This window comes from Hemiscyllium ocellatum, chromosome 12, assembly GCF_020745735.1.
Source record: "Hemiscyllium ocellatum isolate sHemOce1 chromosome 12, sHemOce1.pat.X.cur, whole genome shotgun sequence".
NCBI lineage: Eukaryota > Metazoa > Chordata > Chondrichthyes > Orectolobiformes > Hemiscylliidae > Hemiscyllium > Hemiscyllium ocellatum.
Window position 1 is genome coordinate 34,941,038 of NC_083412.1, and position 24,554 is coordinate 34,965,591.

A 24,554-nucleotide genomic window follows, 5' to 3' on the forward strand; every position below is an offset into this window, starting at 1 on the left:
TTATTCATCCCTTTCAATTTGTGTAATGCAGAAAATGTGTTGCTAGAAAAGCGCAGCAGGTCAGGCAGCATCCAAGGAGCAGGAGAATCGACATTTTGGGCATGAGCCCTTCTTCAGGAATGAGGAAAGTGTGTCCAGCAGGCTAAGATAAAAGGTAGGGAGGAGGGACTTGGGGGAGGGGCATTGGAAATGCAATAGGTAGAAGGAGGTTAAGGTGAGGGTGATAGGCCGGAGTAGGGGTGGGGGCAGAGAGGTCAGGAAGAAGATTGCAGGTTAGGAGGGTGGTGCTGAGTTCAAGGGTTGGGACTGAGACAAGGTGGGGGGAGGGGAAATGAGGAAACTGGAGAAATCTGAGTTCATCCCTTGTGGTTGAAGGGTTCCTAGGCGGAAGATGAGGCGCTCTTCCTTCAGACGTCATGTTGCTATGGGGAAACGCTGATAGGGGAAGGGAGGGAAATATATCTCTGGTGGTGGGTTTCGTTTGGAGGTAGCGGAAATGACGACGGATGATACGATGTATATGGAGGTTGGTGGGGTGGTAGGTGAGGACCAGTGGAGTTCCCACTGGTCCTCACCTACCACCCCACCAACCTCCATATACATCGTATCATCTGTCGTCATTTCCGCCACCTCTAAACGGACTCCACCACCAGAAATATATTTCCCTCCCCTCCCCTATCAGCGTTCCGAAAAGACCACTCCCTCCATGACTCCCTTGTCAGGTCCATACCCCCCACCAACCCAACCTCCACTCCCGGCACCTTCCCCTGCAACCGCAAGAAATGCAAAACTTGCGCCCACACCTCCCCCCTTACTTCCCTCCAAAACCCCAAGGGATCCTTCCATATCCACCACAACTTCACCTGCACCTTCACACACACATCATTTACTGCATCCGCTGCACCCGATGTGGCCTCCTCTACATTGGGGAGACAGGCCGCCTTCCTGCGGAACGTTTCAGAGAACACCTCTGGGACACCCGGACCAACCAACCCAACCACCCCATGGCTCAACCCCCCCTCCCACTCCACCAAGGACGTGCAGGTCCTTGGATTCCTCCATCGCCAGACCATAGCAACATGACGGCTGGAGGAAGAGCGCCTCATCTTACGCCTAGGAACCCTCCAACCACAAGGGATGAACTCAGATTTCTCCAGTTTCCTCATTTCCCCTCCCCCCACTTTGTCTCAGTCAAATCCCTTGAACTCAGCACTGCCTTCCTAACCTGCAATCTTCTTCCTGACCTCTGCCCCCACCCCCACTCCGGCCTATCACCTTCACCTTGACCTCCTTCCACCTATTGCATTTCCAACACCCCTCCCCCAAGTCGCTCCCCCTACCTTTTATCTTAGCCTGCTGGACACACTTTCCTCATTCCTGAAGAAGGGCTCATGCCCGAAATGTCGATTCTCCTGCTCCTTGGATGCTGCCTGACCTGCTGCGCTTTTCCAGCAACACATTTTCAGCTCTGATCTCCAGCATCTGCAGTCCTCACTTTCTCCTCAATGTGTGTAATGCAGTAAAGGTATAATTCTAAAAAGATTGAGAAGCCTTTTTGATACTGCAATGGCATTTTGATGGTATATATTTGAGACAGCTTCATACGTTTTCAGAATTAATTAACAGTGACTTCATTAAGCTCAAAAAATTCCACGTGCTGCATTTGTGCATGGGTTGAGTGTAGGTAATTTACCTTCCCTCCCCAAGGAACAAAGTATTCTATATCTCTGTTCTTGTGCAAGATATTCAGTAGGAAGACTAATGTATTTTTTTTCTTATAGGTGTCCATAGAGAATGAATGCTGGCAGGATTTAAATGTGGTGATCATGCTGCAATGGAGACCAATCCTTTTTGTTTCTCATAATCCTGCATTCTGTAGAGACTTCTGAATGGCGGTCAGCAGAAAACTGGGATATTTCCCTTTGTTCTGCCTACAACATTTAAGGTCAACTGTAGTTCCTGCACAAAAATGGTCCAAGTAAGATGAACTGAGGAAAGAGCAGTAACTAAGCAGCCTCTCTGTTTGTTACACCACAATGCTACACCATCTAGTTTTTGGGCTGAATCTTCCCAGTTCCTGAATGACATGGGCAATGGTGATGGTAGGGAAAATATGGTGAGATCACAAAAATTAGATTCCTGAACATCATGGAAATAGATTCTGCACCGAGGTTTTAATGACAAGCTGAGAATCTCGCTAGTGAGTGGTGAGGGGCCTATATGCTTGCATCTACATCTTATTAGTACTTGATCACACTTGCTTTATATTTCCTATTTTCCACATGGCAGACAGAAATTAGATGGTGACAGTTCTGAACATGAAAGTCAGGTTGGATACCTGGCAGCTCCGGTTCACCACATGCTCCTCAGGCCTCCATCTTGCAGTACTTTAACTCACACAGAAGCAGAATTAAAATAATTTGTCATTATCCTTAATTATCAATCCTTCATTAAAACTTAACTATACACACACAGAAATACTTAATTGCCTGGATACCATATTATCTTAATTCACACAAATCGACAGGCATAAGTCATCAATTAAAGTTTATTTTTTCAAGTAACTGACAAACACTTCTGGGGAAAACAAGAAAGACTCCCTAAGTACACTGTCAGCAGACTGACGACACCATAACTAATGTTTTTCTATCTCACATACACAAAACCTGTGTTAAATTATCAAAATATTAACTAAGCAGCAATTGCCCCACTTGCTGCATCTCTGATCTCAATCTCAGATTCTGGTGTTGAGGAAAGTGAATATCAGCATTTTGCAGATGTAAAGGTGTGATTGACAAAATCAGTTCTGAGCAATATTACACCAGTTAAGCTGAAAGAGAAACAAAGAGCATGCATATGTTATAAGAACATTGCAGTTCAGCTACAGCACCATTACCCAACACACTATTTCCTAGATTTGCAATAAATTTCACTTGCCTGAGTGAGTACTTAATAAAATGTGCAATGGTGTCAACTGAACATTGACACAAAACTCTCCTGATTTCTAAATGTAAAGCGCAGCACAATCATAAAACATTAAAACAAAAACCCAATTGCTGTTAATCAGTAGAGAATGTATTACATTATTATCATGTGCGTGTTGTAAATGTCTATAATAAGTTGATCTATTAATTAGGCTATAAACAATAGCAAAAAGAGCTGAACACCAAACATGTTACACATTCAAGAATATACACTGCCAGAGTGCAGTGACCTCCTTTATCAATAACATTACAACATCGTTTGTGAAAGAAAATCAATTTTAATTATTATAGTCATGTTTCTGGTACTCCACCCTTTCCCTTTGGCAATCACACTTGTTCTGTCTTACCTGGCAATAACAAAAAGTACACAACTGACCCCAAGGCAGGCCAGCAGCACGTACATCCAAATATCTGGAGACAACGGATTCAAAAAAGAGAAAACCCCTGGGTTTGTGCCATTGGGCTTCCGATAGAGGATGCTAATTCCCAGAGTCATGAAGGGTTTTGAGAAGTCAATAACTTTCTCCCGGACGTAGGTAATCGTGAGAGGGGCAACTGCTAAATCTGCTTTCTGCAAAAAAGAAGAAAACCAATCAGGGCAAGTCTAATAACAAAGAAATGGAATGAAGGAAGGAACAAATCTAGGAGCAAATCATTGCAGATGCTGAAATCTGTACTGAAAACAAAAAATGCTGGAGATCACAGTGGGTCAGGCAACATCCATGAAGAGATCGCAAACTTTAGATGGCTCTGATGAAGTCATCTTGCTTTCTCTCCAGCAATGCTGCCTGACCCACTGTGATCTCAAGGAACCAATCTGTTCAGCAAGTCATTTTTTTTGTAGTGTTTTAAAAGTGCCATATGCTCCAGTAAGATTTCTGCCAAGGACAAAACAAATGGCTACAATCGGTTGTGTTCTTCAATATAATGTCCAGTTCCACACTGTTGTTTGAAGTACTCTGAGATTTTAATATTGCTCGATTTTACTTAATTTGTTACTGAAATTTGCTAAAAACAAAAATACGCAAATATTTCTACAGTAATCATGGGTAACAGTGAGAACTAAGCAAAACACACTATCCATCCAATGAGAAGAAGCAATTTCCTGTATACTTGCAAACTGCAGCTAATGAACAATTCTTGTCAACAGAATGAATCGATATGAAATGAGACAGTAATATATCCATTATTTTTCATTTAATCACTTTTAATCATTGACTTTGCCTTCAACCAGGATGGGATAGTGCATGATAAAAGATGATATGAATTAATATTTTCATAGCTTCATTTGCAACCCCGATGCAAAACGCTATCCTCATTAAAGCTGGAATTTAATGATTGTGAGATTACAGGCAAAATATATTGTCAATTAATTGGCATTAATGTAGCTGTCCAAGTTCATTTAGTTACTGGAAACCATATTTCCATTAAAACAAAATAAGAAATTACTTCTGTCCTTCTAATAATCCTGAATATAAATAAAGCTACCATTAAATTAATTTTATTATAAATCATTCAAGAGTTTTTAATGCAACATACACTATCACATTAAACTAAATTTAGCCACATATAACAATTTGTCAAACAAGAAAAATCTTGGTTCAGTCTTTGCTCTATGGGGAGGGTACCATAGTTGTCACTGTTTAATTAGGTGCACTAATAGGCAACAAGTAAACTTGTTTCTGACATACCATCAGCATACTGCGACAAAATCCAATGACATGCTGTTACAAGGCCAACTTGTCATCAGAAAATTTATGGCACATTTCTAATGAAACATACTGACATTGAAGTAAGATCTTCATCTGAACTAGCAATGTGTTCTTGATGCTAAATGAAATCACAAGGCATGTTATTTTGAATAATAGATTTGAATGCAAAACATAACAATTTGTTAAGAGTTATGTAAAAGCATTTGATCACTTGCAAGGGAATACTATTATTTGAATTTCAACTACAAATGCTTAAAATCTGCATGCAACAAAATTATTGGAATTGGACAATGGACTTTAATGGTTTGTAATTGGGCCAATAGACTGATTGGAAGATAGCACAGTAAGACAAAACAAGTATCCAACAAACCTTTGTTTTCAGATATAACCGTCTTCATATCAAATGTCTATTGCTGCTCTTCAATTATACTTTAAGGAGAAAAGTACCGTTTTTTGGGAGCAAGGTACTTTTTAAAAGAAAGTTTTCTGTGCTCTTTTTGGACTTAGAGACAACAGGGTTAAAATCATACCTTTATTATCACTATCAATCCTTCTTCTGTGATCACAAAAACATATAACAGGCCATTAAAAACATGGCACTTGATTGTGTAGCTGGTAGTCCTGTTGAGCTGTCTCAGTAGCTGCTTCCCAGCACTTTCTATGTATTGCAAGATTGCTGAAATTTACAAATTAGGCCTAGCTCTCAGACCAGAAGTCAGGACATAATAATTACATTTATATGATGTTATTCTAGTTTCTGAAATGTATTACAAACAAACAAATTGGCATTATGCACACTTGACATTACCTTTTTACTTTGTAATTTAGCAATTTTTGTATTGGGGTTAATAATAGGTGACCATTTTTGTACTGGGGTTAACAGTAGTGTCCATTTTTGGGTGTGACCTGAAGCAGCATGTGCAAATGGACTAAGGCTTAAACTACAAATCCTATTCGTCTCTAATCAATACGAAAGCAGTGCACTTTGGTTGGGATGGTCACATTTCCTGGCTCCAGTTGTGGGAGTTAATAGATTCAGAAAAACAGCACTAAGTGGCCCAAATTAACTCATCATAAATCCTACTTAATATTCAGTTTCTAACCGTTTTCTCACTTCATCATCTATACAGTAGAACTGACCAACAGATATCACATCGAAAGGGTTTTGACTTATTCAGTGTAGAGTATAAAAAATACACATAGTAAGAGGGCTAGATGACAAAATTTTGTACATAAGGCTTTGGCCTTATGTGATTAAATTTCTCATTTACATTTGAGTTCCACACCAACTTGTAACTGTAATACTTAGGCAACCATTTCTAAGTGTTCATTAGATTTGTTCTTAAGTTAATTATGTTTAGAAAACAATGAATGTGGCACAGTGATAACATTTTTTGAAAAATTGAATCTTGCAGAAAAATGAAACCATTTACCATTTAGTTCCAACTAGTTGGAATTGAAGAGTCAATGACAATCAAGAATCCATTATTTTGCTGAAACAGCTACATTGACATGAAAAGCATTGCTTGATTGGAAGCCTTTTCTGTGATTTATTCTAGTCAGTGTGAAAATGTTTATTTACTCTATATAAAGAAGTGTCAAATGCTTATAATTTCTGCTATTGATACTTTAACGGCCTTGAGGATGGACATATTTATAAAACTAGAATAAAAACAATTTCTTTCATGTAAAGTTGTGAATTAAAGACTACTTTAAAGCTTTTTTTCACACAGGCCATCATTACTAAGTGGAGTTGAGACCAAAATGAGATCGGCTATGATTGTATTAAATCAGCTCAATGGACTGAATTGCCTTCTTCTCCTCCTAGTTTTTAGGTTATGCGCCATAGGCTTCATTGGCTCTGTATTGTAAATTCCATGGTGAACAGGCAAAGAAGTGCAAAAGGTTGACATAGAAGAAATGAGGAACCTTGGAGGCAGGTAAAGAGGCACAAATCAGCATGGCAGGTATGAAGGTCCAGGAGTCAGATGTGTTTCATGTCAAGAACTGTTGCTGTCTAATCCCTCTCTGACAAGTGATAGTATAGCAAAATGTATATCAATAAGACAAGGTATGGTATGTAAATGCAAAAAGGCCTCTAGCCTCTCCCTGGTGTGATCTCATCTTGCTGTCCAACACTTTGTGGTAGAATCAGACTTTCTTTCTCAACATCGAGAATCTCATTCCTGACAATTTCACCATATTTTCCCAAATGACTTGCCCATGCTATTCAGGACCTGAGAAGCTTCCACCTAATATAATGTGTAGCCAACTAAATGTTCGAGGAGAAAGTGAGGTCTGCAGATGCTGGAGATCAGAGCTGAAAATGTGTTGCTGGAAAAGCGCAGCAGGTCAGGCGGCATCCAAGGAACAGGAGATTTGACGTTTTGGGCATAAGCCCTTCTTCAGGAACTCCAGCAACACAGTTTCAGCCAACTAAATGTAACAATATTTTTGAGGTAAGTTTAATTAATAATCTCAAAGTATGTGATCCTCTGGGGAAAGACAATCATAAACAACTGAATTCCATAATAAGTTTGCAAGTGATATACGTAAGCCCCAGTGGACATTTTAAACTTGAACATAGTTAATTATGTAGGGATGACAAGAGAACTGGTCAAGGTTGGTTAGACTAAAAAGGTATGATGCTAAATAAACTGAGAAATATTTTAAAACATAATTCGAATATATTCAAAAAACTGTATTCCATTAAAAACAAAAACACATCAAGAAATACCTATTTTTGGCTGATAAGGAAAGGAACAGAAGATTAAAGGAAGAGATTTATAATATTTTAGAGGCTGGTAGCAATCCTGAGAGTTGAATATAAATTGTAAACCACTATAAGACAAACACAGGTTGATAAAAATTTAAATCATGGAATGTGAAATTAGAAATCAGAGCTTTTACAAAAGTAGAATAGATGGTATTTTGGTGGGAGGCCAGAGAAGTCACAAGGAAATGGCAGAGACAGTAGATAAATATTTTATCTGTCTTCACTGTAGAAGTCATAAATTACATGCCAGAAACAAAAAGTAGGCAAAAGTGAGGACTGCAGATGCTGGAAACCAGAATTTAGATTAGAGTGGTGCTGGAGAAGCACAGCAGGTCAGGCAGCATCCGAGGAGCAGGAAAACCAACGTTTCGGGCAAAAACCCTTCATCAGGACTGAAGGCCTTACAAAAAATAAGCAAGGGGCTAATAAGTATGAGGAATATAATGAAATAGATACCACAGAAAAAATGTGTTGAAGAAACTTTAGGGACTAAAGTCGACAAATCCCTAAGATCTGATGGCCTACATCCTAAGGTTATAAAAGAAGTAGAAGAAGTAGTGGACATCCTGGTTATAATTTTTTGAAATTCCCTATGTTCCACACTGATCCTAGCAGAATGGAATTACTAGCCAATTTAGTCTTACATCAGTTGTCAGGTAAATGCAGGAATCTATTTGTAAGTGACGTCTTAACAATATATTGAGAATGTTACAATATGATCAAAGTCAACATGGTTTAAAAGAAAGGAAAAAAGCTAAATTTATTAAAGTTTTGAAGATGGACCTTATTAGGTGGATAAAGGACTGCTGGTACTTTTCTAAGAAGCATCAATAAAATGCCTAATAAAAGAATATTATGCAAACTAAGAGTTTATGGAGTTCAGAGTAAAGTATAAAATGACTGGAGGATAAGTTAATGAACAAGAAGTACTGAATCAGGATGAACAAAGCATTTTCAAGTTGGTAGCATACAACCTGTCAAGTGCTGTAAAGGCTCAAGGCTCAGCTATGTAACATCTGTATTAATAAGCTGAATGAAGAGACTAATAAAAATAATATATCCAAGCTTGCAGTGATTCAAATTTAGTTCACCTGTGAAGAGGACACAACAAGTTCAAAGAGATTGCTTGGGCAAGAAGGTGTCAGATGGAGTATATTGTGAGCAAGTGCATGGTTGTTCAACTCATTAGTAAATATTAAAATAAACTATTCCTTTCAAAATTAAAATGCTAAATGTTGATTTCAGAGAGATTTGCATGTGCCTGTTTAAGGAACTATGTTATGTAGGCACAATAAAGCTAATGGTATTTTGGCCTTTGCTGCAGAGGAAATGGAGTTCAAGAACAAGGAAGTTTTGCATAGTGGTGTAGAGCTTTGTTGAGACTACACCTGGAGAACTGTGCGTAGTTTTCGTTTTCCATGTTTAAGGAAGTATATACTTTCCTGGGGTGACACAGGCAAAGGTTCGCTAGAATGGTTTCCAGAATGAAAGGGTTGTTCTATGATAGGCAGTCTGATTCACTTTACTTTCTACAGAGTTAGAATAATGAAATGTGGCCTCATTGAAATATACAAAATTCAAAAAGGGATTTGACAGAGTGGACAGAAAGCGTGTGTCCCCTTGGCTGGTAAATCTAGAACAAGGGGATGTAGATTCAGAGCAAAGCATTGAACACTTAGGATTGAGATAACCAGAAATTTCTTCACTCAGACAATTATGAATAATTGGAATTTTCTGCTGCAGAGAGTTGCAGACACTCCATTTAACTTTAACTCCATAGGAAAACTTCACAGAATAATCAATCATGTAACAACTAAACAGCAATTATTGCAATATGGTAACATCCGATAAGCACACTTTTGGTGAAAGCAAATTTAGTAAAATAGATTGTCTCACCTTCAATGTGTCTCCAGTCCAGGAGCAAAGAACATGAAGAGAAAATCCTGGCAGAGGGAGAGAAAACTCAAGCTTTTTGCTGTAGAAGAGAGGAGATGTCTAGCAGCTTCAATACCCCAACAACAACTGAAAGTTAAACTAAAACCATAGTGCTGTCGGAGCCTAACACCATCTATTCATGCTGCTTTTACTGTTCCAACTTGAATAAAACCTGAGGTCTTGCAAGCTGTTTACTTCACTGAGTTGGAACAGATGGCTTTACACCTCTGTCTCAACCTCTTTAAAACAAGGACAAAATACACCTCTTAAAGCCACAGTATCATCACATTAGCCAGAATCCTATTTAACAATGGAGCTGGTTTGAGAGGCCTATTTCATCTACTTATGCTCCTTTTTCATATGTTCTTATGCTTTTATCACTTACATGGTCAATGAGTTCTCCAACCATTCCATTCCATTCGCTCTTCTCATTCTGTGCCCCATATTTTCCATCAGCTACGAGTCTAACTTCATAAGTGAAACCCAGAATGTTTGATAATTCTTTCAACAAATCAAGGCAATAACCTTCAAAACGGTCATTCCCATATAAAGGCTTGTCAGACTTCTTGTGCATTACATAAGGGTCTTCCTGTGGAATAGAACAAATAAATGAATTCTTTCAGAAGGTTTTAACCTCTGGTAACACATATTAGACTTATTAACAGAGGTTATTCCATTATATTATTCTTGCAATTAGTTTTAAAGCTTGTAGCCTCATTCATATAGAAAACCGACAGCTCAACAGATTTTGTTTTGTATCTCTAAATTAATCAGATTCAATAATAGCTACTGATTGATAATTAATGTTTCTCATCTACAGTTAGTAGACTAGAATGTTTTTTAAACCCAAAGCTCCATTACAGACATTCAGAACATTATCATTAACTCTGGATTACAGCATTTTTCCAAGAACTAAATAAAAGGGTCAGTAGTCAACAATAATTCTTCGTAAAATTGATTCGTTGGTGGATGTGCACTTTTGTAGTTTCAATACAATAATGTAAAGGTAATTTTGCACAAAAGAAAATCAACAAACTTACCAAAATAGTGGTGACTAAAAGAGTCCGATTAGCCAAAGAGTCAGTGATGTTGGCAGACTTGTTTTTCAGGCTGTCTGTCATGTTCAGTCCTGTGTTTGAATTCCAGATTCCAATCTACAACCAGGGGATCAAATAATCTTCAAATAAAACTCAGTATTGAATATCACAAAATCTTTTTCACTTCAACACTTGACAGTACATAATGGACCAATCAAAACTCAAACTCACTTTTCACAAAGTGATCCTCACCAGTTTTTAATCTGCTTAGGCTTCAGTAGAAGTTTATAGGAAATAAATATGTATAATGTTGAAGCCTTAGTCTTGATGGTTAACACAGCTCACAATAATTGCATGTGATGTTCTGATGTTGTACAGCTGACTAATTCGCATGAGATCCCCAAGTCAGAATCAATAAAACGTACTGATCAATGAATAAAAGGACTTTCTCACATGTTGGAAAGACAATAATCGACGGATAGGTGAGCAATATAGGTAAATGTCTTTCTTTTGAATGTTACTCTTGCTTTGCATCAATTATGTCAGAATCAGTTGACTTTTCAGAATTGTTGCAAAGGAAAGCTGCAATTACACAGTATTTCCATTGTGTAGGAAGGTAGAGATCTGTAAATGTGTATTCAAACATGGGTGTGGAGGACTGATAACTGCTCTTCTTTCTAAAAACCTTGTTGTCATAAACAGAAAAAGTTGTAAAACACTTTGATTTAATTAATTGCATTAAATTAAATAAAATGGGCAGCCAGAACAGACTAATAAAAATAGGCTTCAAATATGTTTCACACAATGAATTATTTTTAAATTGGAGTGATATGTTCCATCATTTCAGAATAACCTAGGAATTGCCATAGCTTTCTGAGCTGTGATTAAACAGGGTACATTGCATTAGAGGTTATTTCAAAATTTGGAAATAAACATTTCACTGAATGCAAAACAGTAGAACTAAACTAAACACAAAAAATTATACAAACTACACAAACAGAAATCAAAACAAACCTTCTGCCATACTTTACTGTAGGGATAACGAGAGCCACGAGAAGGCTTGTAAGAAATAAAGTAGCTTGTTAAAATAAAATTATTTTACAATTGTTTTAGAACAGAAAGGAGAAATCAAACAAATGACGGCCAATTGTTGTGCCAGTTTATTATTTTTCAATGTGTTCTGTAAATGTCAAAGGCACTCTTACATTGATCAGTAAAGATAAGTAAATTTTGTGCTCAGTGGTGATCCTAACATTGAAGGATGCCTAGCTGAGAAGCCAAGCAAACCTTTTAATGGGAACATTAAATTTCCCGATCTGCAACTTGTGTAATCTTATTAAATTGGACTTCATCTCAATTATTCCATCAACTGTCAAGTAGCCAAACACACTAAAGAATTCTCAGATTCAGGCAACGTGAAAATGGAAACCATTCATAATCAAGTCAATTTATGAGGAATTTACGTAAAGCAAACCAGGCATTAGGACAAGCACATAAAATAATAAAATAAAAACAAACTAAAATTATAGAAGCTGAAAAAAAGTAAATTTTAAATAAGTAATTTTTCCTCAATCCAGCATATAAAATTTAGTAGCTAATCATTATGGAGACATTTAACAAAATTCCATAAACATAACTTTTGGATAGAATTGGTTATTCAGTTAAAGTTATTACTCAGATTGATATTAAAAACCCAGTTACACTACATCAAATAAATATCGGGAAGAAGAGGAGGAACATACTACAGCGGGACTTTGGAGAACTAGGAAGAAGGCTGAAAAGCAGGACGTTCAGGATACTTATCTCCGGCTTGCTTCCAGTTCCTCGGGCTGGTGAGGCCAGGAACAGGGAGACAATGGACTTGAACATGTGGCTGGGGAACTGGTGCAAGAAGCAAGGATTTAAATTCTTGGATCACTGGGTATGTTTTGTGGTAAGCATAAATTCTACAAGAGAGACGGTTTGCACCTTAATAGAATAGGGACCAGCATTCTGGCAGACAGGTTTGCTACTGCAACACAGCTACGTTTAAACTAAGTAGCCGGGGTGGGGGGGGGGTGGGGGGGGTGGGGTGGTGGTGGTAAGGGGATAAACTGGATGTTTAAGAAGGAAATTGAAGGGAAAGTTAGAGCACGGGAAGTCAAGAAAGACAACTGTATCAATGAGGCAGAAAACTCAGAAAGGGATCATGCTGTAAGGTTGAGTGAAATAGGAGTTGATGGGAAGGGTGAGGGCAGTAACAAATTAAAAATACTATACATGAATGCACGAAGCACTAGAAATAAGATGGATGAGCTTGAGGGTCTTTTGGAAATTGGCAGATACGATATTGTGGGGATAACTGAGACGTGGCTTCAAGTGGACAGGCCCTGGGAAATGAATATTCAAGGCTACACATGCTATCGTAAGGGCAGACTGATGAGCAGAGGGGGTGGGGTGGCCATGTTGGTAAGGGATGATATTCAGTCCCTTGTGCGGGGGGACCTAGAATCAGGGGATGTAGAGTCAGTGTGGATAGAGCTGAGAAATACTAAGGGTAAAAACATGGGAGTTATCTACATGCCCCCAAACAGTAGTCTGGATGTTGGATGTAAGTTGAATCAGGAGCTGAAATTGGCCTGTTGCAAAGATGTTACTACAGTTGTTATGGGGGATTTCAATATGCAGGTAGACTGGGAGCATCAGGATGGTATTGGACCCCAAGAAAGAGACTTTGTGGAGTGCCTCAGAGATGGATTCTTAGAATAGCTGGTGCTGGAGCTGACCAGGGAGAAGGCAATTCTGGATCTGGTATTGTGCAATGAACCAGAATTGGTCAGGGACCTCGAAGTGAAGGATCCATTGAGAAGTAGTGACCATAATACAATAAGCTTCAATCTGCAATTTGAGAGGGAGAGGGTACAATTGGAAGTAACAATATTTCTGTTGAATAAAGGGAACTATGGAGCTATGAGGGAGGAGCTGGCCAAAGTTCAATGGTGCAATACCTTTTCAAGGATGACAGTGGAGGAACAATGGCAGATATTTCTGTGTATAATGCAGAAGTTGTAGGATCAATTCATTCCAAAAAGGAAGAAAGGTCCTAGGAGGAGGCATGGGTGGCCGTGGCTGACGAGGGAAGTTAAGAAACTATAAAGTTAAAAGAGAAAAAGTATAACATAGCAAAGATAAGTTGGAAAACGGAGGACTGGGAAGCTTTTAAAGAACAACAGAGGATTATTAAGAAGGAAATATGCAGAGAAAAAATGAGGTACGAAGATAAACTGGCCAATAATATAAAGGAGGATAGTAAAAGTTTTTTGTAGGTGTGTGAAAGGCAAAAAAATGGTTAAGACTAAAATTGGGCCCTTGAAGACAGAAACAGGGGAATATATTATGGGGAACAATGAAATGGCAGAAGAATTGAATTGGTACTTCAGATCTGTGTTCACTGGGGAAGACACAAGCAATCTCCCTGAAGTAACAGTGGCTGAAGGACCTGAACTTAAGGGAATTTATATTTGCCAGGAATTGATGTTGGAGAGACTGCTAGGTCTGAAGGTTGATAAGTCCCCGGGGCCTGATGGTCTACATCCCAAGGTACTGAAGGAGGTGGCTCAAGAAATCGTGGATGTGTTGGTGATTATTTTCCAGAGTTCGATAGATTCGGGATCAGTTCCTGTGGATTGGAAGGTGAGTAATGTTGTACCACTTCTAAGAAAGGTGGGAGAGAGAAAGCAGGAAATTATAGACCAGTTAGTCTGACCTCAGTGGTGGGAAAGATGCTGGAGTCTATTATAAAGGATGAAATTACGACACATCTGGATTGTAGTAACAGGATAGGTCAGAGTCAGCATGGATTTATGAAGGGGAAATCATGCTTGACTAACCTTCTGGAATTTTTTGAGGATGTAACTCTGAAGTTGGACGAGGGAGATCCAGTAGATGTAGTGTACCTGGACTTTCAGAAAGCTTTTGATAAAGTCCCACATAGGAGGTTCATGAGCAAAATTAGGGCACATGGTATTGGGGGCAAAGTACCAACTTGGATTGAAAATTGGTTGGCTGATAGGAAACAAAGAGTAGTGATAAACGACTCCATTTCGGAATGGCAGGCAGTGACCAGTGGGGTACCGCAGGGATCTGTGCTGGGACCGCAGCTTTTTACAATATATGTTAATGATATAGAAGATGGTATTAGCAATAACATTAGCAAATTTGCTGATGATACTAAGCTGGGTGGCAAGGTGAAATGTGATGAGGATGTTAGGAGATTACAGGGTGACCTGGACAAGTTAGGTGAGTGGTCAGATGCATGGCAGATGCAGGTTAATGTGGATAAATGTATGGTTATCCACTTTGGTGGCAAGAACAGGAAGGCAGATTACTACCTAACTGGAATTAATTTAGGTAAAAGGACAGTACAGAGAGATCTGGGTGTTCTTGTACACCAGTCAATGATGGTAAGCATGCAGGTACAGCAGGTAGTGAAGAAGGCTAATAGCATGCTGACCTTCATAACAAGAGGGATTGAGCATAGAAGCAAAGAGGTTATTCTTCAGCTGTACAGGGCCCTGGTGAGACCACACCTGGAGTACTGTGTGCAGTTCTGGTCTCCAAATTTGAGGAAAGACATTCTGGCTATTGAGGGAGTGTAGGTTCACGAGGCCATTTCCTGGACTGGCGGGATTACCTTACACTGACAAATGGAGCAACTGGGCTTGTATTTGAGTTTAGAAGAGGGAGAGGGGATCTGATTGAGACATAAAAGATTATTAAAGGATTGTACACTCTGGAGGCAGGAAACATGTTTCCGCTGATGTGTGAGTGCCAAACCAGAGGACACAGCTTAAAAATACAGGGTAGACCATTTTAGGACAGATATAAGGAGAAACTTCTTCACCCAGAGAGTGGTGGCTCTTCCCCCGAGGGCAGTGCAGGCCCAGTCTCTGGATTCACTTAAGAAAGAGTTGGACAGAGCTCTCAAGGATTGTGGAATCAAAGGTTATGGAGATAAGGCAGGAACAGGATACTGATTAAGGATGATCAGCCATGATCATATTGAATGGTGGTGCAGGCTCGAAGGGCAGAATGGCCTACTCCTGCACCTATTGTCTATTGTCTATTGTCTATAAATAAGGCTTGAGATATGAGAACAGAATGGAAGAAGTCCTCCTCTAACTAATAAATTCTCTAATGGCCTTTGGGAGATTCACAGGCTAACTTGCAGCTGATCGATGAACAATGTAACTTCAGGATCCCTCCCATTAATCTATTTGTGTTAAATTCTGTAGTTGTGGCTAGAATCAGGGCAGTAATGACGCTAACCACTGAGGTCAAGGCATTGTTTGACCAGGAGCTAGTATAGATCAATCAACATAAGAGTGCTCAATGAACAGGAATTAGCATCATATGTTAGGAAACAAGCAGCAGTAAAAGTAAAGGAGGGTATGAGGGTGAAACACAGGAGACTGTTATGAAAGCATTAGAATAGTCAAGTCCATAGGTAACAAGCCCTGGTTGATAGTCTCAGTAACAGGTGTGTTCAAAGCAGGGACAGGGATGACCACTGCTCCAGAGATAGTCTTGATGATGGAGAATATAGGGGCCTGAAGTTTCCCTTCAGGTCAAGCATAGTGTTAGGGTTGTGAATAGTCTGATGCAGTGTCTGATTTGTAGGGACTATAACCAAGGATGGAGGGATGACCAAAACTTTTGCTAGGTTTAATGACAAGGTTAGAGAGATGCAGGAATTTAGGAATTGAATTCCAAAGCTTCGTACCTTGGATAATATTTACAGCAACTACAAATACGACTGCATTCAAAATGTTGTGCACAAACTTGCAAAAACTTACTTTTGGCTATTTGTCACCTTGTACCCACTACGTTTGTAAGTTTGGTGGACTCAGACTGATGTTGCATGCTAATAAATACAAATTGTTAAACGGACGTTCCTGGTTATAGGACAATCTGTCTATCACCACTTTTCTCACAAACTTTCTACTTGGATAAAGCTGACAACCAGAAGAGTTATTTGAAAAAAAAATCCTCATGAAGGTGACTGCTTTGATGTTTGCTGGTCAGGCATGTGCTTAGCATACTTTGATGATCCAAGAATTTATGCTTAACTTGGCAACTATCTGGGATGGCAGGAATCCCCTAGAACTTCTAATAAAATATCATACAATGTTAAATGTTAACTCCACAGGTACTGCCAGAATTGCTGACAGAAATCTTAAAACAGAAAATTCTGAAAGTAGTGCTATAGGTTGTACTTAAATTTTAAAAATTGCATTTCTCAGTTATTAGCCATATATACTTTCATTTTACTATAGGAAATAGAGCTTTCAGTTTACCAGATTATTATGTTTGTACATTGGTAAATTAACAATCTTGAACTTTAAGCACATGTACCATTGAAGAAAAAAAATCCTTCAAAACAAGAATATTTCATTTATACCACAAAGACAATAACTAAATGGAGCTATGTAGAGGATGATTTGCCGTTATTTAGCATATTTCTCAAAGCAAATTACATATAACAAGTTACAGAGAAGTATTTCATTGGACATCGAGTCATAGTCATAGAGATGTACAGCATGGAAACAGACCTTTCGATCCAACCCAACCATGCCAACCAGATATCCCAATCTGGACATGAAACACATGCAGTGTGGACTTTATATACAGAAAGATTTCACAAGAGTATTTTGATTAATGGTCAAGTATTTTTTTAGATTACGCTTATAATGAGTTCATTTTAGCCAGGACAATAAGGGAATACAGTTGTTTGACTGATATCAGGTAGGATCCAATTGAACTACTGGAAGCAGCAAACATGTTTATCTGATGGACATCTTTGAAAATGTAGTTTTCTCTTAGTTTGATAGATAGTGTCACTCTAGATAACAAGAGCTAAATTGAACCTTGAACTCAATATGCTGTCTGAGAGGTGGGACTGTTATTAAATCATATCAAACTAATGCAAACACATGTTGTATGATTAAAAAAAAGACTTTGGTTTCTTAGATCACAATCTTCTCCAGACAACAAAGACATTCAAATAGAAAACTAAGAATTGCTTCAAGGTTAATAAGTTTATGGTATTGACCATAATGCTTTTAATATACATGGTGATGCTATCAAAAACAAATCCTTGCATTAGTATGGAAAACACTGCATTTACCTGTTCCAGGCCTTCCTCCTTCAGACTTATAATGTCTAAATTGAAATCTTTCCGTAGACCATCAGTTTTATTGAAGGTGATATGCCCTGTCAGGCCATCCCACTGTGTCTAAGGGACAATATTACAAAAGCACATTTAGTTTCACTTCACTTGTCACCAGATTGAAGAGCGGGGTTAAACAATCATTCATATGCATTGTTTGTATAAATTATAGATCTCCAAATCAGTATCAGCTTACACTCAAGTGGCACGGAAGGGTATATTTTGAAACTTAGCATCAATGTCTGAGTTGTGAGCACTATGATTGGAAGTGCCGATTCGTAACTAGGGCCCTGGGGTCAGTTCATTCAATTTGCGCCTGGCTTAATACTCAGACATCAATATTTAGCCAGGACAAAAAAAATCATAAAAAGAAATTGCTTGGAATGTCCAATGCAGAAGTTATTACCATTCTATTTATTCTGGAATATACAAGTATATTTGCATGATGTGTTTTTCATTCTTATTAACCGTTTTTGCCATAAGAAAGGACTTGGAAAACAAGAAGATTGCTGCTTCCATCTCAAATGGTATAGAAATAAACGTGTTCAAAATAGATTGCATTGGTATCTGAGTACCTTACTTTAATAGATATCAATCTCTTTAGCTCAAAATTAGGTAAAATATTGAACAGAACACATTCTCTGTGATATTAACTTGTGCTCAAGGTTTGAATACTAGTCACATAACTAATCAGCACAAAATGTCCACAACATCACCAGCAACTCATCAAATAATTTAAGCCATTGTTGAAAAACAAATTACTCTTTAATGTGGGACACATACTGAATAATTTCCCATTTTTTTGTAGCGTGAATTTTTCCTTCAGATTCTGCGTTACTAATGCTCGAGAATCAATAGTGAAGAAAAAATAAAGACAACACAGTATATGAGACATCAAGTCCAGATTACGTCCAGCAATTTGTTGCACAGAATGTTTTTTTTTAAATTTTCTATAATCCCTAAATACTCACAGCAGAAGACAGTGCCAAAATACTTGGTAAGTTTCAAACCTATAACCTCAGCTATTATGTTGTCTATAATACTACACCTGAACTATATTTAATAATATATTTTTATAAAATTGTATCAAATCTTCTATTTGTATTCTTGCTGAGTACCTGGGATTCTCTGTTAGTTCACCAATTGCTGTAATGCAGTAAATTAGTTGGACAGTTTTATCAAATGATATGCAGAAGTCAATAACTCCACTAGGTGTCAGCCAGCCTGAAGCAAAATACTGTGACTGACCCAGAATGTGGTAGCCCGTGTTGGAAATAGGTTAACTGGGGAGGGATGGAGATGGGGCAGATGCAGGAACATAGCAACAGACGTGGGAGATCTCCAGCTATCCTCTTGGCTTCACATCAGAGTGTTCTACCAGGAGGTTTGGAGCCCTGAGGATGGTGCGGCTAGATAAAGGGGACTGACCTTGATGATCCTTCAGACTCCCGATCTATGTAGGGAATAGTGGAGCTCTCACAGCCAATCTTTCTTTGGAATATCTTTGCATTTGGGTGCCCTCAGGTGATAAGGCAAAAGGGCATTGAATTAAATCTCCAACATGTGCTGGTGCAATCTTTCCTGGAGAGAAGTTTTACTCACAAAAGTCATTGGATAGTGTAGCGATGCTGGAGACCTAACCCAAAACCTCTCAAACCTTGCCTCTTATTTCCTACATCTCAAATCTGAATGCAATGAAGAGAAAAATCTGCTGTAATATTGGTAATATTTACTTACAAATATATAAAACGTGCTGCAGATATGATTGTGCTGTCAACATTATTTATTGCTCATTCCTTAAAATCTCTCCTTACTTACATTGGAAAGTATCTATTGATTTGTATCCTTTTCCAAGACATCAGTTTGCTCTAGAGACAAGCAAAAGCCAGTGGAAATTAAAATTGACAGTGATGCATAACCATTGGAACTCTGGAGTGCTGCCAAACCATAACAGTAGCCAATCATTAGTACTTTATTTTAAATAGGTGGGTAAGTTAATAAGCTGGCGATATGTATTTTTGTTTCTGTGCAAGTATTACTAGGTTCACTGATGTGAAACTTGTAGCTGTCCCACTCTTACAAATCCTCCAACTGTTCAAACAGATGCACTGAGGTGGGAAATAAATCCCCATTGAAAAAACAATCACTGAAGATAAACAGTTTACTTGCCTCTTTGATGAGATTCATGAACCTGGATCCAAAGCGCCAAGGCTTGTGCCTATGACACTGTAAAGAGCTGACTGTCATTTGAAATGCCTTCCGAAAAGCTAGAGATACGACATACACCGCATCATACATCAGGGCTGCATCTGTCTGCCAGAAAATATCGAACCAATATTTCAAAAGCAGGTATGAATCAGACAGTTAATGTTGGATTAAGATTGGACAGAGATAATTAAACACAGGTGACACCATTGATTGTATATATATTTTCACAATCTTATATTCAATAAGAAATGTATTCGTAATATGAAATAGAATCCATATCACCATCCCACAGTTTAAACCATTTACATTACATTTTAGAACATTGCATTAGACATAGCAAGATTCAAGCTACAATATGAAAAATGATTTAGTGATGTTTGGAGGATATGCAATGGGGAATAATGAGGTTGTAGGAATTTGTGGAAAACTCTCCATTGGTTGAAGTCATATTTAGCACAAAGCATGATGTTGTGGTTATTGGAGACTAATCAGCTTAGCACCAGATCAATGCAGAAACTCCTTAGCCTCGTCTTCGAGGCTCAACTAAATTTACAGCTTCATCAGTAATTATTATATGATTGAAAGATATTCGCATATGATTACAAAATACTACAGTCCATTTGCAACTCTCCAGACTATAAAGGGGTCAATGCCCAGATGTAGCAAGACCTGGGTAGCATTCAAACTTGGGCTGACAAGTGGCAAGTAATATTCATGCCAAGTGCCAGGTAATGATCGTCGCTAAAAATAGAACATTTAATCCTCTTCCCCTTATAATTAATGAATTCCTAACCATCAATCATTGGTTACCATAGATCAAAAACTTAGCTAAACCAGACATTTAATATTGTGGCTTCAAGAGCAGAACAGAAGCTGGGAATTCTACTGCAGATAACTCACCTCCTGATTTCCCTGAACATGTAACAAAGCACAAATCAGTAGTATGATGGAATGATCTTCTTTTAAGACAAATAAGTCTCCAACAGTACTCAAGAAACTTGACACCATCCAGTGCATAACAACTGACTTAATGAGCACCTTAAATGTTCATTCCCTTCACTCACATAGCACGTTTCAAACCCAAGATCTCTACTATTAGAATGGCAGGATATCAGATGAATGGAAACATCCCCAGGTTTACATGTCAATCCAAATTACATGCTATTTTGATATGGAACTATTGCTACATTTATGAACTATAGTGGGTTAAGAAGGCAGCTCTGAGCTGAAAATGTGTTGCTGGAAAAGCGCAGCAGGTCAGGCAGCATCCAAGGAGCAGGAGAATCGACGTTTCGGGCATGAGCCCTTCTTCAGGAATCTTCAGTGACACATTTTCAGCTCTGATCTCCAGCATCTGCAGTCCTCACTTTCTCCTAAGAAGGCAGCTCACCAACATCCTCCAAAAGACAATTAAAAATGTGCAATAAATGCCTACAATACTCACATCCCATAAAAGAATTTTAAAAAAGAATTTCAGCTATCCCATAATTAACAAATAAAATCAAAAATATTATTTTGGTGTAGATTTTCCACATGTTACTGAGTTACAGCAGCTCTTTCACAAGTATTCACACACATAGCAAACTATCCTACATACACAGCTAGCTATAAATTTATCATTTCACATGTGCAAACTACCTTTTTTTGAACATTAAGAATTTCACATTCATTAATGCTGCTAATGCTAACAGGGAGGAAAAGAATATATACCCATTTCTAGAAGCTATCAGCATGAGCCATTTGTAGGTCAGGAGAGGATAGTTAAGATGCAGAGTAAACTTTTCTCAACTCTTCCTTGATGATGTTAATAAATATGTAAAAATACACTCCCTAATTCATCAGTGTGAGATTTCCCCACTTTTAGCACTATTTGGTCTTTTCTCAAGAAATCTATGACCCTGTATTGAAGAGCCAAATGCAAAGCTCAACTCTTTCTACTTCAGGCATCGCAACCTTGTCTACCTTTGACTCACTTTAAATGAACTATGAACCAGCACCCTAAGGTCTCTTTGCTCATCAACATTCCCTAGGACCCTATTATTAAGTGTATAAGCCCTACTCTGATTTGCCTTAACAAAATGCAACGCAATGCACTGATCCAAATTAAACTCCACCTGCCTATCTGGTCACTGTCCACTTCTTCACTGTCCATTATATATCAATGAAGTGTCTTAGTATCAAGTATGACTCAGAAATTATTCTGTTATTTCATCATCACAAGAGATTTCAGTTGTTTTTAAGAAGTTCCTACAACAAATAGTTGGTAACACAGATGCTGAGTATTGCTGAAGAAAAGCTAATTCTGTCAGAGTTTTTGTGTTACACTCATCAGGACAATTAGTGAGAATATAAATAAAATGAAAACAAATATTTGTACACATTTAGTATAAAAGTTGTCTTTCCCCTTTTTTTGGTATTTCTTGTGAATTGTCTGCTGAGTGAGAGATGAAAAGATTGACAAAATATATATTTTTTCCCAACAGTACTGAAACGTCTGCAAAGTTATAAAATGTGAATTGGGTATAACATTTTGTGGTTGCCTCACACTATCTAAAATCAGCACCAATTTGCAGTTAGCATGGGTCATCTAGTTTACAGATTTTTTTTGTTCTAGTTTCAAATATCAGTCCCATTAACTACTTCATGAGACTTCTGTGTATAAATATCATTATCAACTCCAGGGAGCTTGGGACAGATAAGGGCTAGACACCATAATAGTGCAAATTAGTAACACTACCTAAACTATATCATCTCCAAATCATAAACTATATCCAGAATTGTGGTAGAGCAAGGCTGCCCTAGAGCATTCTACCCTCAAGTCCCTGTTCCATGTGATCCACCATCACCGATGTAGTTTAACCCATATGTGCAGCTCCCAAAATTCTCTCTTGCCACAACTTTATAAACTATGTACATTTTAATCCCACCTCTACTTCCACACTTGTCCATGTAGCTTTCATTATTGGTATCAATCTCCAATTGATTTCATTGCTTTCTTGAAGGGCTGCAGGTGGGTGTAAAGATGATATCATTTTATTTTATGTATCTTTGATTGTACATTGACATGGAAAAAGTACTATTTTCAAACCAAGGAATCCGGAACAAACTGACACAGTTTTATAAACAAGTTACTGCTGGTGTTTACAGTGCTGCTTTGTCCAAGCAGTGAGGGAAGCTGTTTGTCCATAGCCCAGCACCAAGACAGTACATAATATTTGGGATTTGGCTGGCAACAAATCAATACACTGGACACTATTACACAAACCAGTTGTAGACGCCAAAAGTCATCCACCTGAAAACAACTCTTGACATTGGTTCTTGCAGAGCTGAACAGCTTGTGGGTGTGAACAATACAGTGGGAAAGCTTTCGGACTGTAGGAAGGAAAGAATGTGTCTCTGTTTCTGCAGTAAAAATACCTGCAGTCAGAAGAAAGCTAGTTATTTCCTCCTACAAGTTACTGGTTAAAGTTGCAGTTAGTGTATTAATCATTCTGTGTCTTCTGTGAAGAGAAGAAGAAACCTGGTGAGAAGTGACTGAAGATCAGAAAGTCTTCGGAATGGTCCAGAATGATGATCTCAGCCGATCCCATGAACTACTGCTATTGAGGACTTGTCCTCTCCTCCACAAAACCAATAATTTATTTGTTTAAACATGTCTCTCTACATGTTTGTGTAGGTGCTTCTGAAAGGGTTCAAAGTTTAACTAGAAGTGAAAAATGTTGATGGTTCATAGCCTTTACTTGAGATTAGAATTTACTCAATTAGGGATGGGAATTAAATATTCATCTCACCAGTGATGACCACATCACATGAACAACTATTTTAAAATGTGTATGACATATCATTATAATTGTGCATATAAATGTTCAACTTTCATTATTACATTAATATCTGAAATTTTCATGAAATACAAATTGTTTTAAAAAAAGACAGTGACTTAATTTGTCTGCTGTGACTTGACATACCCAAGCAACCCACATGGAATATACAAAATTAGCTGCATCAGAATTACTATATTTACCAAGATGTGGAGGTGCCGGTGTTGGACTAGGGTAGACAAGGTTAAAAATCACACAACACTGGGTTAAAGTTATTTGGAAGCACAAGCTTTCAGAACACTAGCAGCCTGATGAAGGAGCAGCGCTCTGAAAGCTTATACTTCCAAATAAACCTGTTGGACTATAACCTGGTGTTGTGTGATTTTTTTAACTTTACCAAGAGGCACTGAAACTCTGTGAGGTGTCAAGAAATTTGCATGCTTTGTTTTACTCACAATTACATCATAATATCACATATGGGGAGATGAAAGGTTCCCTTTAACCATCCAGCTTTAAATGAAACAATGGCAGAGACACCAGATTCCGCACAGAAACAGTATATCAACAGCAGTCTATGAGCAGCAAAAAGAGAGAGAAAGCAATATAGATTAATAACAGCAAGGATAATGAAAATTCTTCTCTCTTTTTCTCTTTGTCAATATCCCTCAAGCCAAGAAACTAGCTGCTGAAAGCCATGGAACAACAATAACCATTCACTATGAACTCTAGGATGTCTGCAGCCTTACCATTATAGAGGAAAGAAAACAACAAAACAACTGCTCTGATCCTCTCATTCACTGTCTTTGCTATTATTACCCACTCTGTACTCAAGATACTTCTCCCCATCTTCTTTCTTTTAAAAGCTTTATTACTGTGT

At 38.2% G+C, this 24,554-nt stretch overlaps 1 protein-coding gene across 1 annotated transcript in view; it reads right to left on the reverse strand.

The window, feature by feature from the left end:
* The window catches only part of LOC132820725 (glutamate receptor ionotropic, kainate 1), a 116,433-nt gene that overhangs the window by 38,644 nt on the left and 53,235 nt on the right, over positions 1–24,554 (reverse strand). Inside the window, exons 6-10 of the mRNA XM_060832992.1 lie at positions 19,821–19,964; positions 17,610–17,717; positions 10,448–10,561; positions 9,793–9,996; positions 3,332–3,555 (exon numbers count right to left, since the gene is read on the reverse strand). Coding sequence (XP_060688975.1) covers positions 3,332–3,555; positions 9,793–9,996; positions 10,448–10,561; positions 17,610–17,717; positions 19,821–19,964 — 794 coding nt within the window. The remainder of the gene's footprint in view (positions 1–3,331; positions 3,556–9,792; positions 9,997–10,447; positions 10,562–17,609; positions 17,718–19,820; positions 19,965–24,554) is intronic.